We start from the raw sequence: 26,851 nt of genomic DNA on the forward strand, positions 1-26,851 counted from the left end.
CTGAGAGAGCCTTAAATGGCTGGATTGCGGCAAAATGGAAACCTAAGGGAGATGTCACTCTCCAGCTTGGACCGAAGGGCTTCTTTACCGCCATCTTTTTTTGCCTAGAGGACAAATACAGGATCCTAGGGGGAGGACCATATTTCTTCAACTCGGCAGGTCTCTACATGAGGGATTGGATGCCCAGATTCAACCCTGACAAGGAAGATCTCACTTGGGCACCAGTATGGATCCGATTATACTCACTCCCCGATGAATACTGGGAAGAAGATTGTCTAAAGGGCATAGGAAACGGAGTGGGAGAATACATCAGGGCAGCAGAAGAAACCAAATCCCGGAAGTATATCTCCTATGCAAGAATATGTGTCTTTATCCGTCTGAATGAAGCTTTACTAGAGTCTGTTACCCTTGCCCATCGCGACGAGGAGTGGATCCAGCCTCTTGATTATGAGCATGTGCCTTTCAGGTGCAGAAGATGCCATGCGCTGGGGCATCTGTTTAGGGACTGCCCTCTCAATGCCAAAGCCAACTCCTCTGATCCTTCTGCATCCCCATCTCAGGATGGTTTCACCAAAGTCCCCAGTCGGAAGCGCTCGCATAAAAAGCCTCAGAATGGGTCCAAACCCCAGCCTACCAAACCCCATCATCCCGCTTCCAAGAATAGCTTTGACATTCTAGGCGATTTCTCAGATGATTGACACTGACAATATCCATGACAATCTTCCATGCACGCCCCCTCCCACCCATCCCCCCCCATCCCCCCCCCCCCCCCCCCCCCCCCCCCAAGTCTCAGTCTCCCATTATCATCCCAACCATCCTTAGCAGGATTCCGAAAGACTCGGCGGAGATCCCCAAGGAAATGGAGGTGGATGGGAAGATAATCCCCCCGCAGGACTCAGAGACCAATCAAGAGGAAACCAGTCAAGTACAAAAAATGGAGGAAGAGCCAGAAAGCATAGATCTACATGGTCTGGACATTATAGAACTGGAAATAGCTTGCAAGAAAAAAGCATATGAATCCATCTCTGAGACAGATCTAGAAAAGTTGGAAGTGGTCATCTCCAGAGCTTTCCACCAACACCAACTAGGTATACAACCTGGTAGCACTTGGGATGGCAGCCTGCGTCCAAAGGATTCCAAAAAAAGAGGGCGGAAGACAGATCTCCAGAGAACAATAGAGATTGGAAAAATCCTGGTGGATTCCGGTAGATATGCGAAGCTGACGAAGTATTACAGTCCTGCCCAAACTAGTTGAACCATGAAGCTTGTATCCTGGAATTTAAGAGGGCTTAATAGCCCCGGAAAACTCAGGATGTTAAAAAACATGATCAAGATGGAAAAACCGCAGATGTGTTTCCTCTAGGAAACCAAATGCAATAGTACTACGCTGGGTCGCATACTCTCAAAAGCCTGGCCAGGATGCAGATCTGTTGCTGTAGATGCCACGGGAGCTTCTGGTGGGCTTGCGATAGCATGGAACACCCAAGCTGTATCTCTCACAGATTTCCACGCCTCCCATCACCTCATACAGGCTGCCTTTCACATTCTAGGCACCAACATTCATGGTAACCTATCCAATGTCTATTTTCCGCAGGATATTGGAAGTAAAAGTGCGCTCCTTGATACCATTGAAGCACTAAGCACAAATAGGCAACATCCACTTTGGATTGTGGTAGGGGACTTCAATATGATAACCAAAATAGAGGATAAGACAGGAGGGAGAACCAGATTGGAACCAGAAGTAGATCGCTTCAAGGACTTCATCCGAAACGCCTCTCTCATAGATATGCCATTCTGTAATGGTACCTTCACCTGGAGCAATCGCAGAGGTGGCAAGCATCAGATTGCTTCTAAACTAGATCGCTTTCTAATCTCGGATAATGCGGTGCATCTCGGAGGTGATCTCACTGCTGCAATTTTGGCCCATACTGGGTCGGATCACTGGCCGATCGCTTTGCAATGGCAGCGACCAGGGGATCGAACCAAAAGACCTTTCCGTTTCGAGGGATTTTGGCTTACACATCCTGCATTCAAGGACTTCGTCAGAACCATATGGGCCTCCTTCATCCCACCAGAGGGTTCAAAAATGTACCAGCTTCAGCAGAAGTTGCGGTTTTTAAAAAGTCACCTAAAACGCTGGAATAGGGAGACCTTTGGGAACATATTTGAGGCGCAACAGGAGCTAAATCAGGAACTGAAGGATCTCCACCAGAAAATAATTAATAAAGGGCACACGGAGGCAACCTTGGATCAAGAACGGTACATACACAATCAGCTTGAAGAAAGGAGAAAACAGGAGGAAATTTATTGGAGGCAAAAGTCAAGGGTCAGGTGGCTAAAGGAAGGAGAGCGCAACACCAAGTTCTTCCACAGAACTACAGTGCAGAGAAGAATGCATAATAATATTCCTTTCATCCAGAACCAAGAGGGGGCAAAAGTTGAGGAGCATGAGGAAATAGAAAAGATCCTCCTCAATCATTTCCAGCAGGTACACCAAGAGCAGGCAATGGATCGGCAGCGGGCGATTGGAAAAATAACCAGCGATATACCTAATCTTGTCACAGAGGAACACAATGAGCTACTCATGCGCCCTATTCTTACCCAGGAAGTAGATGAGGCAATGGCGCAGCTCAAAGAAGGTAAGGCCCCTGGCCCAGATGGTTTCACAACCACGTTTTTTCATGCTTTTTGGGATTTGATTAAAATGGAGGTTTGGCAGATAGTAGAGGAATACAGGGCTCTGCGCTGGCTTCTCCCCTCCCTCAACTCCACATTCATTACTCTCATCCCCAAAGAGGAGAACTCCATTACACCTGATAAGTTCAGGCCCATTGCTCTCTGCAACATCATTTATAAAGTCATATCCAAAGTCATTGCTAATAGGTTAAAACCTCTTCTACCCATGCTCATCTCTCCGGAGCAGTCGGGTTATGTCGAAGGCAGACAAATAATGGACGGCATTATCCTCATGCATGAAATCATTCATTCGCTCAAACATTCCAAGCAAGCTGGTATGTTACTCAAGCTAGATCTCTCTAAAGCTTTCGACAAGCTCAGCTGGTCCTATATTCAACATATGTTGAAAGCTTTTGGCTTTTGTTCCACATGGGTTCGTTGGATCATGAGCCTTATCACTTCCACTCATTTCTCCATCCTTGTCAATGGTATTCCCTCCCGCCCATTCAAGCCCTCCCGAGGCATAAGACAAGGGGACCCCCTCTCCCCTTTCCTATTTGTGCTTATGGCTGAAGGACTTGGTAGACACATCAAGCATGCCCTCCATTCTCATCAGCTCAGAGGAATCTCTATCCACAATTCCCCTGCCTCCTCTCATCAGCAATTTGTTGATGACACCATGCTTTATGGCTACCCCTCGGTTCAGGAAGCCTCTTGTTTGAAATCCCTGCTCAACGATTTCTCTGAAGCCTCTGGCACCCAGGTCAACTGCTCCAAATCACAAATCTTCTTCTTCCACACCCCTCCGTCGGTTAAATCTGCTGTTTCCCGTATCCTAGGCTTCCACACAGCCTCTCTCCCATCCACTTACCTTGGAGCTCCCCTCACTGCCTCGGCCTTAAAGCAGCCTGCATGGCGCATCCTTCTAGAGAAGCTCGATTCAAAACTCAATCTATGGACTCACCGCTCTCTCAATCTAGCTAGTCGGGTGGTGCTTATTAAGTCCATCCTCCAAGCCATGCCTCTCTATCTTTTTTCTATCCTGGCTGCACCAAAGTGGGTATTAAAAAGGTTGAGGAATCTGCAGCGTGACTTTTTGTGGGGAAGCTCAGCCACTAACCGCAAATGGGCACTTGTGAAATGGGATACTGTCTGCATGCCCAAAATCAAAGGCGGCATTGGACTGAGAGATCCTGAGTACAGCAATACCATCATGAACGCCAAGATCTGGTGGCAATGGGTGACTAATCCAGATAAGCTATGGGCTAAAATATGGACCGCCAAATATGCCAACAACAGGCCCCAAGTAGAGCTCATTAGACTCACACCCACAGACAAAGGGTCGCTAATCTGGAATGCCGCCAAGCAGCATCATCAGCTCATTCAAAAGCATAGCTTTTGGGAAATTAGGAATGGTCACATTGCTCGATTCTGGAATGACGCTTGGAACCAATTGCCCAAACTCTCGAGTGTTCTTCCTCCAGTGATAATTCCGAACAGGCAGGAGCAGCAGCAGGCAACTGTCCATCAATTCTGGACACAGGAAACGGAAAATGGGTTCAGGAAATGGCGACCGAGCAATCAGATAACCAGTAACACAAACACTCAGGAAGTAGTAGAACTTGAGAACGAGTTAAGGAAGAGAAGTATCCGGTATGAGGACAGTGATGACATACTCAGATGGGGCTATCTACCTAAAGGATCCTACTCCACCTCCGAGGCCTACAATCTCATAGGCGACTTCCCCAATAGGCCGGATCCTCTCTGGGGGAGAATTTGGAGCTTCAAAGCATGGCCCAAAATCTCCCACTTCCTCTGGATGGTAGGACACAAAAAGATTCTCACTTGGGACAGGCTAAGGAGACGCAACTTCCAAGGTCCCTCGATATGTCACAATTGCTTTCAAAACGAGGAAACCTTGCAGCATCTCCTGGATACATGCTCACTCGCCAATCAGCTATGGGAAAAGGTTAGCTTCAGATGCCAAAAAAGGTGCAAAGGAGATGGCGATATCATTGATACCATCCGACAGTGGTCGAAAAGCCCCTATGGCTGTGAGATACTCAATCACCTTTGGAACATCATCCCGGGCACAGTATTATGGAACATTTGGAAGGAAAGGAATAGGCGCATATTTAAAAACCAGAGCTCTCCCATTGAGGAAATCTGGAGCAGATTGCATGGCAATCTCAGAGAAACCATGCTTCTTCGATCATGGACAAAAGAGGATCTCCCTACCACAGACAATGAGAAAAATATCCTCGACAATTGGAAGCTGCAGCTGCCTCAAGAGTATGCCATGCATCAGACAACGAATTGCAACATCAAGGAAAACAGCAGCTGGACTGCCCCTCCCAACAACTCATACAAACTCAACTTTGATGGAGCCTCCAAAGGCAATCCTGGACCAGCAGGATTTGGAGGTATTATTCGAAATCACAAAGGCACCCCCCTGCAGATCTACTTCGGCAATATCGGATGGGACACCAATAACTCAGCCGAGTTGGAGGGACTCTGGCAAGGGCTCTCATTAGCCAGGAGACTCAATCTTCAACCTCTGATGGTGGAAGGCGATTCCCAGATCCTCATCAACATGGCCACGCGCATTCAGAATGGCTCTCAAGCCAGAAAAGTTGCTGACAGCTGGAGACTAGAAGCAAGGCTAAACAACATCGCTCATGAGATGCGCAATCACAGGGCCCTCTCCTTTCATCACACAAGAAGAGAAGGCAACAAGATTGCTGATCTCCTAGCCAATATTGGGGTAGAAAGTAACCAAACCCTCCTATCAGGTAATTTGGACATCATCCCAAGCAATCAACAGACTCAGGACTGTGAGAGTCTTCTCCAAAGCGACGCTGAATCCCCGGATGCGGGTGATGGAACGTCAGACAGGGACGAGCCACATGCCCAGCATGTGCCGCCCCGTGCTAACAACACAGCGTAATGGTTTTCCGCCGTCAAGGGATATGGTTCAGCTGCCCGAGCTCTTGGCATTCAATGCCGAGCAGGGTGAAGCGATGGGGAGGCAGGACGCAGTTATTGCATGCTCTTATCGAGGGAATGATGCGAGTCTTCAAGGGGAAGGCGGAGCACTACAAGTTCATTGGTATGGTGAGGTAGGGGTGGTGCAGGCTCAGAAGGAATCTGGACGGGTGGGCGCTCTACCACCTCACAACGCAGTCACAGTATACCGTCGCTGCAACTCAGGCGAATGCCTCAGGTGGGAGTGGCACTCTCAGGGAAATTGGGGTAAATTGGAGGCGAGGAGTGAAGATACCCACTCGGGCAAAGTCCGCTCTGAGGCTGTTATTCCTGTGCGTGGTCTGTGGCAAAGTCCGCTCTGTGTTTGTTCTTACGATTCATTTCAGATACTGCAATCCTTTAGTAGTCTCCACGGGGACCTCAAAACCACGAGAACGGTCCTGGAACAAGAGGAGGGCAGCGGGGAGTCTATGGCAAAATTGCGAGAAAGGCAACTGAGCAGAAGGGGACCTGGGCGAGGTGCATCCTCACGCCCCCCTGCAGCAGATGAGCACCATCACTGCTGCTGCTGCTACTGCCACAGGAGGGCGAGAGCCACACCAATTCAGGCCGGGCAGTTCATGGAGGTTGGCAGCTCAAGTGAAGGAGAGCAAGTGCTTCCAGCATTCGGCTCAGTCGTTTTCACCTTGGGCAGCTCGAAGGATAATGCGAGTATCAGTGCTCATATCTCTGTTCTCTTTACTAAGGCTCCTGAAGGAAATGAAGGTGGAAAGCAACCAGTTTCGGCTGAGCCACTTCCAGAAGGCATTGGTGAGGAAAGTCCAGTGCTGCAGCCACCAATCGAAGCTGGCACCTCTGGGAAAGAGATCCAGCAAGCCCCTTCCCATCCTCCGGAGCTGGAACCTCAGGACATTGCAAAGGATCCTATGGACATGTGGGCAGGGGTCCCTGAAGGCCAAGGTTGGAGCTACATCATTGAGGAAGAGCCCGAAGACTGATCCCCAGAAGCACTCTCCGGCATACTCCTTTCTCTCTCGGCTCTGGTCTAAGTCAAAGGTCTCAGCGGGTATTTGGGTTCTGCTCGTTACTGTGTTTGTTAATTTTCAGTTCTTAATATTGTCATATTTATGTCAGTCACGCGTCTGGACAAGGTTCACTGTAAGTTTTTTGATGGAAGCCCCTGCGTGGGCTGTCTCATTACTGTTTAGCTCAATGTTGTTCCATGTTCTGGTATAGTCAGGTCATTTTGGTCTTTTTCTTTAGTATGCTTTGGAGGAGTTTTGGTAAGTCCTGTAGGTGCTGCCCCTGCGAGGGAGCATTTTTTGTCAAGCTAAGCTATCCAAGGTGCCACAGCTGGCTCTGGATGGCCTATCTCTCTGCATGTAAAGTTTACCTGTAAATATTATATAATAGACTAGATAGTTTTTACCGAGAAAAAAAAAATGTTAAGTTAACCATAAACCAAATAAACACAAGTTATTCAGAGAAATTTGTAAATGTAATAAAAGTGATGATCATGAACAATTATATCAAAACCTTATCATGAAAAAATATTCTAGCAATTAAATTTTGAAAAATTTAAATACCATGAAGAACCATGAAATTCAAATGTTAAGCAATTCACAGTCCTAGAATTAAAGTGGTTTTCTTTAATGACCTAGATCTAGCAAATTTGTTAATTTTCCTATAGTTAGATATGATTTTAGGCTTGCTTGACAATATAGAAATCAATACCAAAAAATTTTCCTTTTAAATTTTCAAAGTAAAAAACCCTTAACACAAATAGAAAACCAAGACTTAACCTTAGATTAAAAATTTAAATTTTTCCTTAGGCAATTTGTTTTTTATGTGCTAAGCTAATTTAATGTGGCAAATGATAAGTTAAAATTTTTTAATGGGCCAAAGGCCACATAAAAATTTAAGATTTCTTAATTGGAAAAATATTCTTTTGATTTAAATTTTTCTAAACATTGAAGTCGCATTAAAAGAAAATCGAAATGAAATTTTATTTTTTTTATTTTTTTAGATTAGATTTTTGAACAAAATTAAAATTTAAATAAATAAAAAGAAAAAGAAAAAAAATGAGAAGTAACAAAAAAAAAAATCAAGTCAAATTTGTTTAAAAAAGAAAAGGGTCAAAACCTCATCAAAAGAAAAAAGAAAAAAGTAAAAAAAAAAAAAGAAATTGAATGGAAGTTTGCCTTGCAGGTTTCCTCAACAGCAGAGGATGTCAGCGAGGAGATTCAAGGAGGAGGAACAGGTAGTGATGGAGGGATGGATGCAAAGTATCTGGAAACGATGGAGAGTCGTGGGTTAGGGAGGGATGAGGGAGAAGTTAGGAATGCAGAAAAGAGAAGTCGTGGAGGAAGAAGACAGGGACGTGGGTTAAGGATATGATTACAGGGATGGGGGAATACTGTGTTTTGAGGAGGGGTTTGCAAGTTAAGCAGTGAGGAGGAGCCACAGGAACCACATAGGAGAGAGTAGAGGAAATGTCAGAGGGCACGGGGATGTTGCAGGTTGAGGGAGGAGTTATGCCAACGAAGACACGAGGAGGAGGGAGCAAAAATTGCAGCAGACAGAGCTCAGATTTCAAAAAGAAATGGAAAACCCCACATAGCAGAGAAAAGAGAGGCTTCCATGAAATAAATGGTAGCCTCAAAAACCCCAGAACAAACCCATAAAAATTGAATTTCACACCAATATATGTTTTGCTTCAGATTTCTTTTCAGGAGAAACTCATAAAATCCACAGATAAAATTTTTTCAAATCATCGAATTGTAAAATGAATAATGCCCTACAAAATGATATTGAGGTCAGATCTTACACTCTAGGGCCTAGATTTGGCTTCAAATAAAATTCTCATTTCAGTTATGTACTTATAATAATAGAAACAAAACATCTAGAACCCAATATACAAATAAAATTGAAAACCCCCAAAAACCCATGTTAGAGAAATACAATAATTACAAGCTGAAGGCTCTAAGTAGTCAGATCTATCATTACGCAAAAAATGAATTAAAAATAAATAAAAAAAATTAAAAGGAGGTGCTAACTCGAAACCCTTTGGCATCACAAATAAAAAAAAATCTTATCATAAGCTTGGAGTTAATTTAGCTGAGCTCTTTAGGAAATACAAATCGGAAGTTCGTTGGTCCAAAAGAAAACTTCCCCTAATGCCCATTGATCTAACCCAATATTTCTCTACAAAACTCGATTCAACCATTAAAAATAGAGTGAGAAAATAATAATTAAATTCATACAAATAGATATACCTTCTATTATGTTCAAAATTTAAATTATTATTCAAACCCCAGCAACTGAGCAAGATACATGTACTCAAATCACTCTTCAGAAGTTATCGTCAATGGCTTTAGAAAAAAATATGCATGAAATAAAACATCTTACAACATTCCCATGAAAAGTAACACCACTAGAATTTAACCCCGAAGTCTTTCTTTATTATCCAACAAAAAATATTACATCAGAGCTTCTTGTTAGGCACACGACTCATAGATCAGATAGATCAACTAAAAAATTACCTCCCATTTAAAGATTAATCCTCCAACGGCTAGTTCGAGTGATCCTTGTCAAAGCAATCTCGACCATTGATAAAGATCAAAATTTCTTTTAACCTCATTCGTCGAAATATTTAAATTTTGTGTAAATTCATTTTTTTAAATACATTTTAATTAACTCAAAAATAGAAACTTTGAGTTAATTTCCCTAAAACTTTGACTTTGACTTAACCCCCAGGGATCAAAGTTTTAAAATTTATCAAAATAATTAATTTACCTTAGTCCCGGGACCTTTTAAAATTTAATTTTTTAGGACCGACGAATTTTGCCTTTGGAGAATTTAAATTTACCTAAGACTTAGAATTAATTAAATTTCTGGCTTAGGATTTTAATTAATTTTAGGCCAGAAAATTTAATTAATTAACCTATGAGGGATAAATTATTTTTCCAACCCTCAAGGCACTTTACATCATTATTTACATATTTTTTACATCATAAGGGGGAAAACCCATTTGTAATAGACCCTCACATATTACCCATTTCTACGACACAAGTATAATGCATAGACTCGATCTAGAACACTAGGACTTGCATAAGATCCTAGGGATAAAATCCATTCCAGGTTTGGGGTAAGACTAGAGGGAAAAAATATGTCGATCATTTGAAAATGAATCAGTGAGATGAAAAACCTCCTAGAATGGCGATCGTCACTACAAAGGTAGGTTTACCTAGGTCGTTACATACATGACATGGGTATGCTGATATTATTTAGATTATACACATGCAGTATGGGTTTACATAACATCTTGGAAGTCACGCTGACGATGGTTGTTGGACAGCACAGACACATCTATCAGGCGCTATCCCTTTTGCGAAAAAAAAGGGTGTACTACTATGGTTCGTTGAAAGGTAGTGGTCAACATCTGGCTCTACTTGGGGACATGTTGTTGCACCGGAGGAATGTGAGAATCCAAAATCTGCATCCATGCAACACACAAAATAACATAAGTAGCATCCATCCAAAAATCTTCGTATAATATTAAGCACATGAAAGATATAAGCTCTTCATTTATTAACTATCCTAATAACTTGAAAAACATAAATCTACCTACAAAATAAAATACTGAAATAAAAGGGCGTAGGGATAGGAATACAATACAAAGGATGCCCCATGGCATTAGATGCATTCAATGTAGTGCATTCTAAGCATTTTCCTACTTTCAGGCAAATTTGTAGGCTGCTTTTCAGATGTTGCATGTTCAATCGTGCATATGGTAGGACTCTTCCCTCTCTGAAAATTAAGCTATTTGGATCGGTCTTCCACAAAATTTATCTAAAAACCATGAAACTTATCCAAATTATTTAGAAAATGCATACCATGTGTTTCATTATCAAAGGCCTTCCCATGTTCATATTTATCTAGGATAAAAGGTTTAAAAATTATATCCGTCTTAGTTTTATCTTCAATTAATAATTTATCGGACAACTGCATGGTAGAAGCAATAACGACTAACTCATCAGCAAAGAAATTTTTTTCTCTTCAGATAGCTTCAAGATTGATGGCATCAAAATACTCAATGGTATCCCACACAATATTTCTATACTTTTTTAATATTTGATTTTTACATGTAAATTTATTTTTGATTGGCATGATAACTAAATCTGAATCACCCTTGATACTCAGCAATTTGACTTTCAAAGTTTTTTCCATTTCAATACCCAAAAACAAGGCTTCATGTTCAACCACATTACTGCTTCCTTCAAATTCTAATCAATAGGAAAATTTGAAAATATGACCAAGGGGAGATTTCAAGGCAATTCCTCCACCTTTACCATGCCTAGATGTTGCACCATCAAAGTACAAATGCCAAACTTTATTTTTTATGTCACCCTCTTTTTTATCAAATTTGACCTCTATGGGAATGATTGAACTATATAAAATAGCATGATTCCTAGGGTCTGGTCGTTCACATATTATCTCATTATGGGAACTTTTAGGATCTTCGACATGGAACCTCCTTTCAGGCTCTCTGTTTAATTTAAGAAATCTTTGACCATTAGGGGAAGGAATCATAGCATATGAACAGTTCATTTGAATGCTTCCTCCTAAATCAGTTTCCCATTTTCTAGAAAACAACATACCCCAAGCATCAAGAACATCAACCACAACTATGTCCATGACAATCATGATATCAGGGTACACAGACAGATGGACTTGTAAGTACTTAATTAACCCATGAACTTCAATTTTCTTCGAATCCATGGCACATATGTTGTAGTAAGGCCTAGATATCCTTAAATTAAGTTGTTCCATGACTCTCTTAGTCATCACACAAGTAGAAGCACCAAAGTAAGGAATGCAATTATATAACCGATAATTATTAACAAGTAAAGTAATGCAAGAAGGAGAATTCCATTTGTTATCGAATTCCATACTTTTCAAATACACGGGAGCACCTCGATAGAAATCCTCAGGAGTTTCCTCTTGAGTTGCAATCACCTGGGTACTTCCAATAGCACTTAGTAACTTGGTGTTCTGGGAGGGGATCTTCACTACTTTGTTGACATGAACCAAAATTTAGAGTTATTAAACCAACCTCCTAAATCAATATTCTTACCAGAAGCTGAGCCAATGTTAAGACTTTGAGAATTAGCTTGATTATCATTTTTACTTCTTCTCTGATAAGTTAACCCCTTGTCCTTAGCAATTTCAAGAACTCCTCAGGAGGAGGCTCCTCACTAAGAATTTTAACCAATACATCAGTTTCTTGACAAATGTTATTAATGTTGTATGAAGATATAAAAGGTCTGACGGGTTGACTATTTCCCTTAACCTCTTCCCAATTTTTCTGTGATAGATGATATTCTTTACCAACCACGTTTATGGGGTTACTTGTCCCAAGCATCCCATGGTGCATGATTATCTTGATAACAGGGCAAGTAGCTTCTTCATGAAGCTCATCATAGTCCCTATAGTAAGGCGAGGTATCCTCATCAAGATTATTAGTTTCAATAGGATTGGGAGGGCTATGCTCACTAGTTTGACCTTTTTTCTTCCAATTACTATGATTATTATTACTATTCTGACCCCTAGGTTGAGGATTTTGCATTTCATCTCTTTCCATTTGAATCAACCTAGATTTTAATGTAGTTATTTCTTTAGCATGATCAACAATCATCCTAGTTTCATTTAAATCCATATTTTCTACCTTCTTAAGCAATTTTTGCATAGATTGTTCTTCAAATTCCTTTTATTTCCCTTTAGGTTCATTTAACTTAACAAAAAATCTATAAAACCCAAGAATCTCAGATTTACCAGAAGCCTTCTTATCCTTTTCCATCCCTTTAGATGTTATTTGACAAGCCTTGTAGTCACCAAGCTTGGACCTCCTTAATTCATAAGAAGTGTCAAGATTATAAGCATCGAGATAATATTATAGAAGGATTTTATCACTTGGTTTGTAATCAACACATATCTCTTTAAGCATACCATTAAACCTTTTATTAAATTCTTCACACATCTCATTTTCTTTCTTTTTAATGACGCTAATGGATTTTGCTAAAAATCAATCTTCCTTCTTATCACCAAATTTCTCTTTAAAAAGAATTAATGAGGGAATCAAATGAATCAAAACTATCGTCGACCCTATCCCTAAACCATTCCATAACATCATTTTCTAAAGTCATGACAAATCATTTCATTTGTACATCCTCATATTTATGAGCATAAGCAAATTTAGACCACTGGGTTTGAAAAACATACAAATGATTTCCAAGAGATTTGCATTATTTCCTTGAAAAGCGGGCAACATGTCTAGACCATTATTAGGAAGTTCATGGGGATAACCTTGGATGTTAGCAAAGTTGAAAGGAGCGTATATATTCGTGATGTCCGGAACGGGAGGATTAAAGAAGAGTGAATGGATGTAAGAGAGAGATTCCTAGCTAAGATTGTCAAGGAGTGTATGAGAATAGAGCTTGTGTATCCAACTCTTAGAGCCTTTTCAAGATCAGGATCAGGATTATGCAAGCTACTTGGATTCCTCCTAGTACACATCCCTGTAGAAGATGAAGTGGAGTCTCCACTCGGACAAAAATCTAACTTAGACACTAGAGATGAACAAAAAATGATATGAGGAAAATGAGAGCAAGACAAATGGGTGAAGATGAAAAGGATAAAATGATGAGAAGAGATTAAGAGGACCAAGGACAGAAAAACTTTGACCCTAACAACAACATGAAAAAATGTTTTGTCGTTTGGGGGCCAATGAAAAAGATGAAATGAGAAGATGAAAGATAAAGAGTAAATATGAATGTCGTAAAGCCAAGGCCCAATAAATTGATCCCTAGAATCAGTGCCAAAAATGTTGTCACATAAAGTGTCTAGGCACCATGACAACACTCAGAGTAAGGGTTGTCACTCTAATCCTTACTTGCTCTATTTAGAATCTCTCCTAGACAAGTCAAGGGGGGTAGTCCCTAGGGTGAATGAATGAGGATAATCTATGGAACAAAGGCTCTAGGAGAATTAAGGATGAGAGAATTGATGAATGTGAAACAATTCCTCGTTAATCGAGATGGATAGATCTAACAATTAAGAAAAATTAAAGACAACCACAAGATAGAAATTATTTTCAGCCAAGTGCCTTAATGTTCAGTTGACCATAAACCAAATAAAAACAAGTTATTCAGAGAAATTTGTAAAAGTAATAGAATTGATGATCATGAACAATTATATCAAAACCTTAGCATGCAAAAATATTCTAGCAATTAAATTTTGAAAATTTTAAATGCCATGAAGAACCATGAAATTTAAACGCTAAGCAATTCACAATCCCAAAATTAAAATGATTTTCTTTAATGACCCAGATCTAGCAAATTTGTTAATTTTCCTATAGTCAATCTTTAGATTTGATTTTAAGCCTTCTCGACAATAGATAAATCAATACCACAAAATTTTCCTTTTAAATTTTCAAAGTCAAAAACCCTTAATAGAAATAAAAAACGAAGATTGAAGCTCAGATTAAAAATTTAAAGTTTTCCTTAGGCAATTTTTTTTTATGTGCTAAGTTTTATAAGAAAATTTAATGTGGCAAATGATAAGTTAAAATTTTTTAATGGGCCAAAGGCTACATAAAAATTTAAGATTTTTTAATGTGAAAATTTTTCTATTGATTTAAATTTTTCTAAACATTAAAGTCACATTTAAAAAAAACGAAATAAATTTTTTATTTTTATTTTCTTAGATTAGATTTTTGAACAAAATCAAAATCAAAAAATAAAAGGAAAAAAATGAGAAGTAACAAAAAACAAAAATAAATTTGAATTTGTTTAAAAAATAAAAAGGTCTAACCCTAACCAAAAGACAAAAGGTATAAGTAAAAAAAAATGAAATTGAATGGAAGTTTGGCTTGCAGGTTTTCTTGATGATGCAAGATGGTAGTGAGGAGCTTCAAGGAGGAGGATGTTAGGATATTCCGACACATAGGAAATAGTTAAGTATAACTTGGTCTAGTGTAGAGTTAGGTAAAGTGTGTTTCTTTACTATGTACATTTGTAACTTACAATCCGACAGTCACGATATGTTCTAGACAGGAAGTGATCCGACGGTTCATTCTCTCCTCGGTATTATCGACACTTGATCCATGGTTTAACACCCAATTGGTCCATGATATCTATTTAAAGAGCATGGAGGGTCATTTGTAGGGTAACCATTCATGAGAGAAGCTTATGTAAATTTTCATTCTTTTATTAATAAATTGCCTCAAGTGGCCACGTTGGCTCAGGCAGTGGACTGTTTCCCTCTTTGAGGGTTTTAACCATGTCAAGAATACTGGTGTATTGATCTGTGATCTGTTTGTGAGCGGTGTCCTTTGGTCTTCTATCTGAGGAACTTACCCTATAAACTCCTACATAGGAACAGGAAGTGATGGAGGGATGGACGAGAAGGAGCTGGCACGAGAAGAAGCTGGCAGCAATGGAGGGTCGAGGGTTAGGGAGGGACAAGGCAGTAGATTGGAATGCATAAAAGAGAAGTTGCGGAGGAAGAAGACAGGGTCACAAGTTAAGGATATGATTGCAGGGATGGGGGAAGACTATGTTTTGAGGAACGACTTGAAGGTTAAGTAGAAAGGAGGATCCATGGGCACCATGCAGGAGAGAGTAGAGGAAATTTTTGAGGGTGTGGGGATGCTGCAAGTTGAGTGAGGACTTCTGCCAGCAAAGGAACAAGGAGGAGGGACTGAAAATTGCAGGAGATAAAGCTCGGATTTCGAAAAGAAATGGAAAACCCAGGCAACAGAGAAAAGAGAGGCTTCTAGGCAGCCAATTGTAGCCTCAAAAACCCTAAAACAAACCCAAAAAAAAGTCAATTTCACACCAATATATCTTTTGCTTCAGATTTCTTTTCAGGAGAAACTCATAAAATCCACAGATTTAAATTTTTCAAACCCTCGAACTGTAAAAAGAATAATGCCCCTACAAAATGATATTGAGGTCAGATATTACACTCCAGGGCCTAGAACTAGCTTCAAATAAAACTTTCCTTTCAGATTTGTACCTACAATAATAGAAACAAAACACCCAGAACCCAGATATACAAATAAAATTTAAAACCCCAAAATCCACATTAGAGAAATACAATAATTACAAGTGGAAGGCTCTAAGTAGCCAAATCTACCATTATGTTGCACAAGAATTCAAAAAAAATTAAGTTTTAAAAGGAGGTGCTAACTTGAAACCCTCTTGCATCACAAAAAAAATCTGATGATAAGCCCGAGTTAATTTAGCTGGGGTATTTAGGAAATATAATCGGGAGTTGGCTAATCCAACTGAAAAAATTCCCTAATGCCCATTGATCTAACTCAACACGTCTCTAAAAAACTCGATCCAAACATTAAAAATAGGGTGAGAAAATAATAATTAAATTCAAACATATAGAGATACTTGCTATTATGTTCAAAATTTAATTATTATTCAAACCCCAGCAACTAAGCAAGATACATGTACTCAAATCACTCTACAGAAGCTATATTCAATGGCTTTAGAAAAAATTATACCTAAAATAAAACATCTTACAACATTCTCATCAAGAGTAACACAAACAAAATTTAACCCCAAAGACTTTCTTTATTATCCAAAAAAAAAGATTACATCATAGCTTCTTGCTAAGCACACGACTCAGAGATTGGATAGATCAACTCACAAATGACCTCCTATTTAAAGATAAATCCTCCAACGGCTAATTCGAGTGATCCTCATCAAAGTAATCTCGACTATTGATGAAGATAGAAATTTCTTTTAATCTCATCCATAAAAATATTTAAATTTTGAGGAAATTCATTTTTTTAAAATGCATTTTAATTAACTCAAAAATAGAAATTTTGAGTTCATTTCTGCAAAAACATTGACTTTGACTTAACCCCGAGGGATCAAAGTTTAAAAATTTATCAAAATAATTAATTTACCTTAGTCCCGAGACCTTTTAAAATTTATTTTTTTAGGACCGACGAATTTTTCCTTTGGAGAATTTAAATTTACATAGGACTTAGAATTAATTAAATTTTTGGCTTAGGATTTCAATTAATTTTTGGCCAAAAAATGTAATTAATTAACCTATGAGGGGAAAAATATTTTTCCAACCCTCAAGACACTTTACGTCATGATTTACATATTTTTTACATCATAGAGGGGAAAACGCATTTGTAATAGACCCTCAGAGATTATCTATTTCTGCGACACAAGTATAATCTAATAGACCAAGTAATTTGTAGTAAAATAGTCTAACCAAATAGTTACGATTATTCCCAAATTACTTTTACATAGACTCAATCTAGAACACTAGGACTCACATAAGATCCTAGCGACAAAATCCATCCCAGCTTTGGGGTAAGACTAGAGGGAAAACTTTGTCAATCATCCAAAAATGAATCAAGGAGACAAAAAACCTCCTAGAATGGATATCGTCACAAGAAAGGTAGGTTTACCTAGGTCGTTACATACATGACACGGGTCTTCTGAGATTATTTACATTATACATATACAATATGGGTTTACATAACATCTTGGAAGTTAGGCTAATGATGATATTTGGATGGCACGAACACATCGATCAAGCGCTATCCCTTTTGTGAAAAAAAAGTGGGTGTACTGCTATGTGTCATTGACAAGTAGTGGTCAACATCTGGCTCTACTTGGGGACATGTCGCTGCACCGGAGGAATATGAGAATCCAAATTCTGCATCCACGCAACACATAAAATAACATAAGTAGTGTCCATCCAAATCATTGTATAATATTAAGCACATGAAAGATATAAGCTCTTCATTTATTAACTATCTTAATAACATGAAAAACATAAATGTACCAACAAAATAAAATACTGAAATAAAAGGGTGTAGGGTTAGGAATATAATACAAAGGATGCCCAATGGCATCAAATGAGTTCAATGTAGTGCATGCGGAGGATTTTCCGTCTTTCAGGAAAATCTGTAGGTTCCTTTTTAGATGTTCCATGTTCAGTCATGCATATGGTAAGGCTCTTCCCTCTCTGAAAATTAAGTTGTTTCGATCAATCTTCCGCAAAATTTATCTGAAAACCCTGAAACTTATCCAAATTATTTAGAAAGTGAATAACATATGTTTCATTATTAAAGGTTTTCCCATGTTCATATTTATCTATGATAGAAGGTTTAAAAATGATATATGCCTTAGTTTTATCTTCAATTAATTTATCAGTCAATTGCATGGTAGAAGCAACAATAGCTAACTCATCAGCTAAGTAATTTTGCTTGCTTGGGATAGCTTCAAGATTGATGGCATCAAAATACCCCATGGTATCCCACACAATATTTCTATAATTTCTTAATCTTTTATTTTTACATGTAAAATTATTTTTTATTTGCATGATAACTAAATCTAATTCACCCTTGATACTCATCAATTTGACTTTCAAAGCGTTTACCGTTTCAGTACCCAACAACAAAGCTTCATATTCAACCACATTGTTGGTTGCTTCAAATTCCAATCGATAGGCAAATTTGAAAATATGACCAAGGGGAGATTTCAAGGAAATTCCCGCACCTTTACCATGCCTAGATGTTGCACCACCAAAGCACAAATGCCAAACTTTATTTTTTAAGCTAACCCCTTGTCCTTAGCGATTTCAAGAACTCGCTCACGAGGAGGCTCCTCACTAAGAAATTTAACCAATACATCATTTTCTTGACCAAAGTTATTAATGCTATAATTAGATGTAAAAGTTCTGACGGGTTGACTATTTCCCTTGACCTCTTCCCAATTTTCCTGTGATAGATGATATTCTTTACCAACCACGTTTATTTGGTTACGTGTCCCAAGCATCCATGATACATGATTCTCTTGATAATGGGACAAGTAGCTTCTTCATGAAGCTCATCACAGTCCCTACAGTAAGGCGGGGTATCCTCAACAAGATTATTAGTTTCAAGACAATTGGGAGGCCTTTGTTGACTAGTTTGACCTTTTTTCTGCCAATTACTTCGATTATTATTATTATTATGGCCCCTAGGTTGAGGATTTTGCATTTGAGCTCTTTCTATTTGAATCAACCTAGACTATAATGTAGTTATTTTTTAGCATGATCAACAATCATCCTAGCTTGATTTAACTCCATATTTTCTAACTTCTTAAGCAATTTTTGCATAGGTTCTTCTTCAAATTCCTTTTCTTTTCCTTTATGTTCTTTTAATTTAACAGCAGATCTATCAAACCCAAGAATTTCATATTTACCATAAGCTTTCTTATCCTTTTCCATCCCTTCAATTGTGATTTGACAAGCCTTGTAGTCACTAGGCTTTGACCTCCTTAATTCATGAGAAGTGTCAGGACTATGAACATTGAGATAATATTTTAGAAGCATTTTATCAGTTGGATTGTAATCAACGGATATCTTTTTAAGCATACCATTAAAAATTTTATTAAATTCTTCACGCGTCTCATTTTATTTATTTTTAATGACGTTAATGGCTTTTGCTAAAAATCAAACTTATTTCTTATCACCAAATTTCTCTTTAAAATAATTAATGAGATAATCAAATGAATCAAAACTATGATCAGCCCTATCCCTAAACCATTCCATAGCATCATTTTCTAAAGTCATGACAAATAATTTCATTTGTACGTCCTCATAATTATGAGCATAATCAGATTTAGCCCACCAGGTTTGAAAAGCATACAAATGATTTCTAATAGATATTGCATTATTTCATTGAAAAGTTGTCAACTTGTCTAGACCATTATTAGGAAGGTCATGGGGATAACCTTGGATGTTAGAAAAGTTGAAAGGAGTGTATATATTCATGATGTCTGGAACAAGAGGATTAAAGAAGAGTGAATGGATGTCATAGAGAGCTTCTTGGCCGATATTTTCAAGGAGTGTACTGTTAGAGCCTAGATTTGTCTCAGGCTAAAAAGACAAGGTTCTAGGTCCACATCAAACCACGCTCAGCCTCGTAGCTAGCCCTATGAGGACAGGAGAGGGCTCTCTCTGGGTCAATCTCGACAAAATGTAATTGATGAGGCTCAATATGACTATATTTGCAATTAATCTTAGGCTAGGTATGAAGTACAAGGAGTTTGAGGTTGATTTTTGAGGTTTTTGTTGAATCAAAGGGAAAGGCAATTTTGGGTGCGGGGATGAGACACAATTTTTGCAGAGGTCTATTTGGGGCAAGGTAGGCGATCGTCTTGATGCTTTTAAAGAGAATGAATGGGTAGATCTGACTGGTGAGAAGCTAAGGAGAGCAAGAAGCTTTCAAGGATTCTCCTTAAACAGATGAAAACATGGAAAATCAAACAAATTCAAAGGCAGAGCATAACAATCTATGGATTCTACCTTAACACTTCATTTGTTCAATTGCAGAAGATGAGAGAAGGAAAGTGATACACATAACAACTTACAATTACTAAAAGAAGCACACCATCAATACATAAAGCCACAAGGATCCCAAACAGTGCTGCAAAACCCTGGTCTTTCCTTTGCCAAAAATGCAGAAGTGAATGTACAATAGAGTGTCAAGCTTTTCCCAAGAGTCCAACCCTGAAAATGACTTAGAAATTAAATAATATAGGCAAGCCAACCTATTCCGTTGCCTCTAGGGGTCAAGCTCATCATTCTAGAAGCTATTTCAACCAATTCTAAACAAAGCACTACAATCTAGGCAGTCAAAACAACTTGCTTCTATAAGGTAGGAAACTGATTCATCCATTAAATTTTCACTCTTTGGTGAATGAATCTTCTAGAACAAGTAACTAAGTGTCAAAATTACATCATTTTCAATCAATTACATCAAGATAAGTCAAAAATTACATCTCAAATCAAAACTAGTCAAACTGGCCGAATTTCTGAGCTGAAAGATGAAAAATTGGGCAAAAAATCTATATGCGCCGCGCTACTTTGCTGCTCATTTTGAGGTACTTGATGAAGTCCAAATTGAGCTTAGGTTGGCTTTTTGGAAGTCCCTGCCTGTCTACTTTCCAACCCAAGTGGAATTTTCCAATTTGGTGTCCATTTGCCCCACCAAAAGTGCATTCTCCCAAGACTGCTTCCTGTGTGTCAAAATAGGGGCAGTGAGGTCATTTTATGCATGTTTTTTGACCTTTTGGGGACCTAGAATCTGCCCAAGTTTCTTGTCCAAGTACCAAAGTTCATGATTTCCCATGACAAATCCAAAACTACAAGCCATTTGTAATTTGGAGCTCCCAATCCTATGCGTCGCGCAAGGTGCGCGACGCATATAGGGAAAAGCCTGTTTTTTAACACAAAAATTTCCAAAATCACCAAAAATGCCCCAAATTTCTTGAAATTTGGGCTGGAGCTTCCTTATCAAGTGTGATGCTGGGCTAAAGAGGCCTCGGCCAAAATCTAAAGACGATCGAGCTCCCTTTGCCTCTTTTGCTTCTTGATTGCCTTCTTCAAATTCGCCTTTAGATTCCTTATCCGTGCCTTGCAAACTTTGTTCCGTGCCCTGTAGTGGACAGCCATGTGTCTCAGCAATGCATTATCTCTATTGGCCTTGTTCAGCCGCTTCTCCAAGTAAATGTTGACTCTCTCGAGATTAGACTCTCGATCCTCATTGATCTGTCGCTCTAGAGAAGTGAACTCAATCCTCCTATGTCGGGCAGCTTGGCGATTCTCACGGATGTTCTGCAGCTCCATGATCGCATGCTGGTCTTCAAGCTGCTTATTTCTCTGCTCCAGATACCTGATGTTCCATTTGGCCATCTCCAACTGGATTTCCAAGGCTTGAATGTCTGTTTCTTGCTCCTCGATGATCCTTCTATATTTGGCATTCTCTGAATCTGTATTTGTCTCATCATCATGAACGAGAACGAAACCTGATGGCTCACCTGAAGGCCCCTTCTTATGCTTGGGCTTCTTGCCCTTGTCCTGTACCTGTGGTGCTGATGTCGGAAGCGAGGCCCCTTCCACACCAGGTGGAGATAACACTCGCTTTGCTGCTGCAAACAAAGGTCTGGTGCCTTTCAGATAGCCTTTTTGATATGTAATGAAAACAGGCCTGGTCTCACGGCACTCATACTGCTGAGAAGGTTCATCCTCGTGTTTCACCTCTGATACTCTTCGTGAAGCTTTGAAGAAATCACGAGAGATGAAATCATCCCAAGTGATGCCCTGCAATCCAAGCTGATGAACCACCAAAATCTTTATAAGAGCAAAATGATAGACACTGTTAAGTTACTGCTGAGGGGTTCTATGTTGTATAAAGGTGGTCATCCTCTCTATGTTCTGACAGATAAAATATGGAATTTTCATCCATGCCTTGGTGAAATGCATGAGCAACCTGATGTGATAAGCATAAAGACGAGAGAACCGTCCCTCACAGCTGAAATATTTCATGATCAATCTCATGAGTGGAGCATATTCATCTTTCAGGTATCGGAACGGGAACACTCTCTTGAGCTGCCTCAAGAAATTGGTTTTGATGTATGGCTCATAATGCTGCCGGTCAATCTGTTGTTTCTTGTGCCATAGTTCACCAATATTCGGTATACCTGTTGCTAATGAAACAGTTTCTGGTGTAAGTGTAAAGGTGACACCAGCCAAGATAGCTTGATCTCCGTGCAAGTGCAAGACAAAAAGACGAGCCAACTCATGATGAAATTGGACCTCTGCCACCTTTTGACAAAACTCATAGCAAGACTGATGCTCAAAACACTGCATAGCAAGAGGATAGGCATGCAGTTCTATAAGGGTGATTGGTTCTTCCCTGACATGTTTGCCACTTTTCCGAGGCCTCCGGGGTTCCTGTTCTCTCAAGGGAGAATCACTTTGGGTTTCTGTCTCATATTCATATGAATGACCAGACGACATCACTGATGATATACAAACTGCCTTGAATGAATGCTGATGTATGAAACTGTTGTATACAACTGAATGTGGACTGCTCTTTTTGATATAAACAATGTTGTAACCAAGGGGAAAACAAATGTAACCAGGGAATATTAGGAAGGGGAAAATATCAGGGAATTAGGGAATATTGAAATAAAATTTAATTAGGGAGAGGAGGGGAAATCTATATATGAGAATAGGGTTTTAGGGTTTGGGATATTGAATAGGGTTAAGGAATTTTTTATAAGGGTAAGGGATTAGGAGTTTAGGGTTGTAGTGTAGGATTGATGAGTAGGATTGATGAGGGGATTTTTGGAAATGAGGAAACAAAGGGAAATGGGGAAAGGGAAAAATCCTTGGTGACAAAACAGTGTTTCAAAACCTACAGCAAATTTCCTTACTTTCAAAGGGAGGGTTCAAATTCTTGTTTCAATGGCCATCATCCATAAACCAATCACATTCATCACTAAATACAAATCCACAGCATTGGATGAGAGCCTACCTGGCAAATTGATGCAAAGTTTGGGTGATTTGATGAGTTTCCAAGCAAGTTTCGGGCTCAAATCTATAAGTGCCATGCTCATTACCCAGTGTGCCACGTGCACTATATGCGCCACGCTGGTTCAATTTAATACTGGGCAGAAGTCCTGTGTGCGCCGCGCACACTATATGCGTCGCGCTGCCTGTTATATGCGCCGCGCAGGTGAACTGTGAGCCAATCTTCTCCAAAACACGCAAACTCGACTTGACACGATTTTCTCCACCCTTGGCATGTACAATGGCTTGAATCTTCATTGAAAAATCTTTATATAGACACCAGTTTGATTTTTGCCTCTTCAATAACCCAATTTGTAATGTTTTGCAATTGACACTTTTTCAAAATTAATAGAATTTTGACCTTTTTGTTTCCTCCTTAATTTCGGTTGAAATAATGAATTTCTTTGACAATTTTTTGTAGGGATAGCTGACATATGGTCTGGCAAAGGAGACCAGGGCTGCGCCTGGACAATTCAAGAACTGAAATTTTTGAAAAATTATTACAAAAACGAAATGTCGACTTATCTTCAAAACAGAGTTTTGAAGAGAAGTCATAATCCATCCATATGACGATAAAAATCTTTGAAATAACCACTTATCAAGGACCTCCCTCTGGCCTGCTGGCTTTATTAGACTTTGTCATAGACCAAATTGACTAACCCTAGACCTAATGACTAAAATAACTGTTATGACCTAGAAATTGAAACAGGACTGCAAATGACTTTTCAAGACTTGATTTTTATGAACAGACCTGAGCCAACAGTGCCAAGGATGAGGGGGATGAGTGACACAAGCCCTTCCATCAGATTTATGGCATGCTCCTAACGAAATGCAACTAATCGAAAATGATGAGACACCTAATCATGAAATGCAAAAAAGAGTTTTGATCTCTGACGGAGGGATGACCAGACCGACTCTAACATTGGCTCCAATGGGGATGGTAGCTCCTTGGAGGTGCCAAGAACAGCAGATCTCTGTAAGAGCTAGACAGTGCCTTCGTCCATTGGGCTATGGAGTCATTATTTCGGCAAACGACACAAGACTTTGACTCATTTATTGACTGAAACCTGACTCAAGCCGACACAATTATGAAACCAACATGACTGAAAACTGACTCACAAATGACTCATGACTGACTTAACTAAAACAAGAACTTACAAAGCTTATTGAAGGGCAGCAGTCCATCAAGATTTCAAATCATGATGACAACCACCTGCATACTAATGAAAAATGTACAATCATGTGTAATGAGCTTTCCAATGTAACCAATCCAGCAGATGGCTACATACCAAATTTCTGCTCTCACTTTTCTCGAGCAGGCGGAACGATGAACCTGTAGGCAACTCAAAATAACCACTGAAACCAAAGCTTATGATAATGAACCAGGCAATATTTATCTTTTCTAATGCTTGCAGAAGAATGCCGAAGGGATCTTGAAAATCCTGAAGCACTGGCTTATCTTGAGATCCAGCTGCAAAAATACAAGTACTCCCTCCATTTTGATCTGAAAGAACAATTGATTTCCGAGGGATAGGAATGCACATAGAGGTATGTGCTTTTGCCATCTAAGTGTTAGCTGTAGGTTCCTTGACGATGAGAAATCCTAGCATATTATCTCTCTCAAGCTCATATTCCTCAACTTCATAATCTAGGTTATTCGTAAACAAAAAACAATCTTCAATATTATCAAACATGACAGCCTTATCATCTTTGTGAAAGAAAATATTATCTGTTTTCTGATCTATAAAACTAATTACAATACTGTCATCATTTTCAAAAGAGGAAGAAGTTTCACCAACACTTTCTTGACCATGTGTTCACTGCAAATCTGCTTTAGCTTGGGCTGTAACATGACCTTTCAAGAGTTGATCTATCTCATCTTCAGACAAAGGAGATAATTCTTTTTGTTTTCTTTTGCTCAAACAATAATTGTCTTCATATGACATGGCAATCGAATTATCATTTATCACTGAATTATTGAAAGAAGACTCTAAAGTCATGACAAATAATTTCATTTGTACATCCTCATAATTATGAGCATAAGCAGATCTAGCCCACCAGGTTTGAAAAGCATACAAATGATTTCTAATAGATATTACATTATTTCATTGAAAAGTTGTCATTGACTTGTCTAGACCATTATTAGGAAGGTCATGGGGATAACCTTGGATGTTAGAAAAGTTGAAAGGAGTGTATATATTCATGATGTCTGGAACAAGAGGATTAAAGAAGAGTGAATGGATGTCATAGAGAGCTTCTTGGCCGATATTTTCAAGGAGTGTACAAGAAGTGAGCTTGTGTAATCTAAATCTGAGATCCTTTTCAGGATCCAGAGGAGGATTAGCCAAGCTACTTGGATTCCTCCTAGTACATGCCCCTGTAGAATATGAAGTGGAGTCTCCACTCAGACATAAATCTAACTTAGACATGAGAGATGAACAGAAAATGATATGAGGAAAATGAGAGCAAGACAAATGAGTGAAGATGAAAAGGATCAAATGATGAAAAGAGATTGAGAGGACCAAGGACAAAAAAACTTTTTCCCCAGTAACGACACCAAAAAATGTTGTGTCGTTTCACAGGAAAATGAAAAATATGAAATGAGAAGATGAAATATAAAGAGGAAATATGAATGTCGTAAAGCCAAGGCCCATTAAATTAGTCCCTGACAATGGTGCCAAAAGATGTTGTCGCACAAAGTGTCCAGGCACCGTGACAATGCTCAGAGTAAGGGTTGTCACTTTAATCCTTACTCACTCCATTTTGAATCTCTCTTAGACAAGCCAAATGGGGTAGTCCCTAGGGTGAATGAATGCTCTAGGAGATGTAAGGATGAGAAACTTGATGAATGTGAAATAAGTCCTAGTTAACCGAGATGGATAGATCTACCAATTAAGAAAAATAAGACACAACCACAAGATAGAAATGATTTTTAGACGATGCCTTAATGTTCAGTTAACCATAAACCAAATAAAAACAAGTTATTCAGAGAAATTTGTAAATGTAATAGAAGTGATGATCATGAACAATTATATCAAAACCTTATCATGCAAAAATATTCTAGCAATTAAATTTTGAAAAAATTAAATACCATGAAGAACCATGAAATTTAAATGCTAAGCAATTCACAATCCTAGAATTAAAATGATTTTCTTTAATGACCAAGATCTAGCAAATTTGTTAATTTTCCTATAGTCAATCTTTAGATATGATTTTAAGCCTGCTTGACAATAGATAAATCAATATCACAAAAATTTCCTTTTAACTTTTCAAAGTCAAAGACCCTTAACACAAGTAAAAAACCAAGAATGAACCTTAGATTACAAATTTAAAGTTTTCCTTAGGCGATTTGTTTTTTATGTGCTAAGTTTTATGAGAAAAATTAATGTGGCAAATGATAAGTTAAAAATTTTTAATGGGCCAAAGGCCACAGAAAAATTTAATATTTTTTAATGTGAAAAATATTCTTTTGATTTAATTTTTTCTAAACATTAAAATCACATTAAAAAAAAAAACGAAATGAGTTTTTTTTTTTTTTTAAGATTAGATTTTTGAACAAAATTAAAATAAATAAAAAAATAAAAAGAAAAAAAGTCAGAACATAAAAAAGAAAAAAATGAGAAGTAACCAAAAACACAAATAAAGTCAAATTTGTTTAAAAAAGAAAAAGGTCTAACCCTAACCAAAAGACAAAAGATAAAAGTAAAAAAAAATGAAATCGAATGGAAGTTTGGCATGCATGTTTGCT

General features: G+C 38.7%; 1 protein-coding gene across 1 annotated transcript; it reads left to right on the forward strand.

Moving 5' to 3' along the window:
- The first annotated feature begins 859 nt into the window (after positions 1 to 859).
- Positions 860 to 5,623, forward strand: LOC149163324 (uncharacterized). The gene is made up of 3 exons (XM_089429081.1): positions 860 to 1,205; positions 1,410 to 2,239; positions 2,420 to 5,623. The coding sequence occupies exons 1-3, from the start codon at positions 860 to 862 to the stop codon at positions 5,621 to 5,623; spliced, it is 4,380 nt and encodes a 1,459-aa protein (XP_089285207.1).
- The last annotated feature ends 21,228 nt before the right edge of the window (positions 5,624 to 26,851 follow it).

Source organism: Pinus tabuliformis, chromosome 5_1 (genome assembly GCF_031772625.1).
Source record: "Pinus tabuliformis cultivar Carrire ecotype Pingquan chromosome 5_1, CPIR1, whole genome shotgun sequence".
NCBI lineage: Eukaryota > Viridiplantae > Streptophyta > Pinopsida > Pinales > Pinaceae > Pinus > Pinus tabuliformis.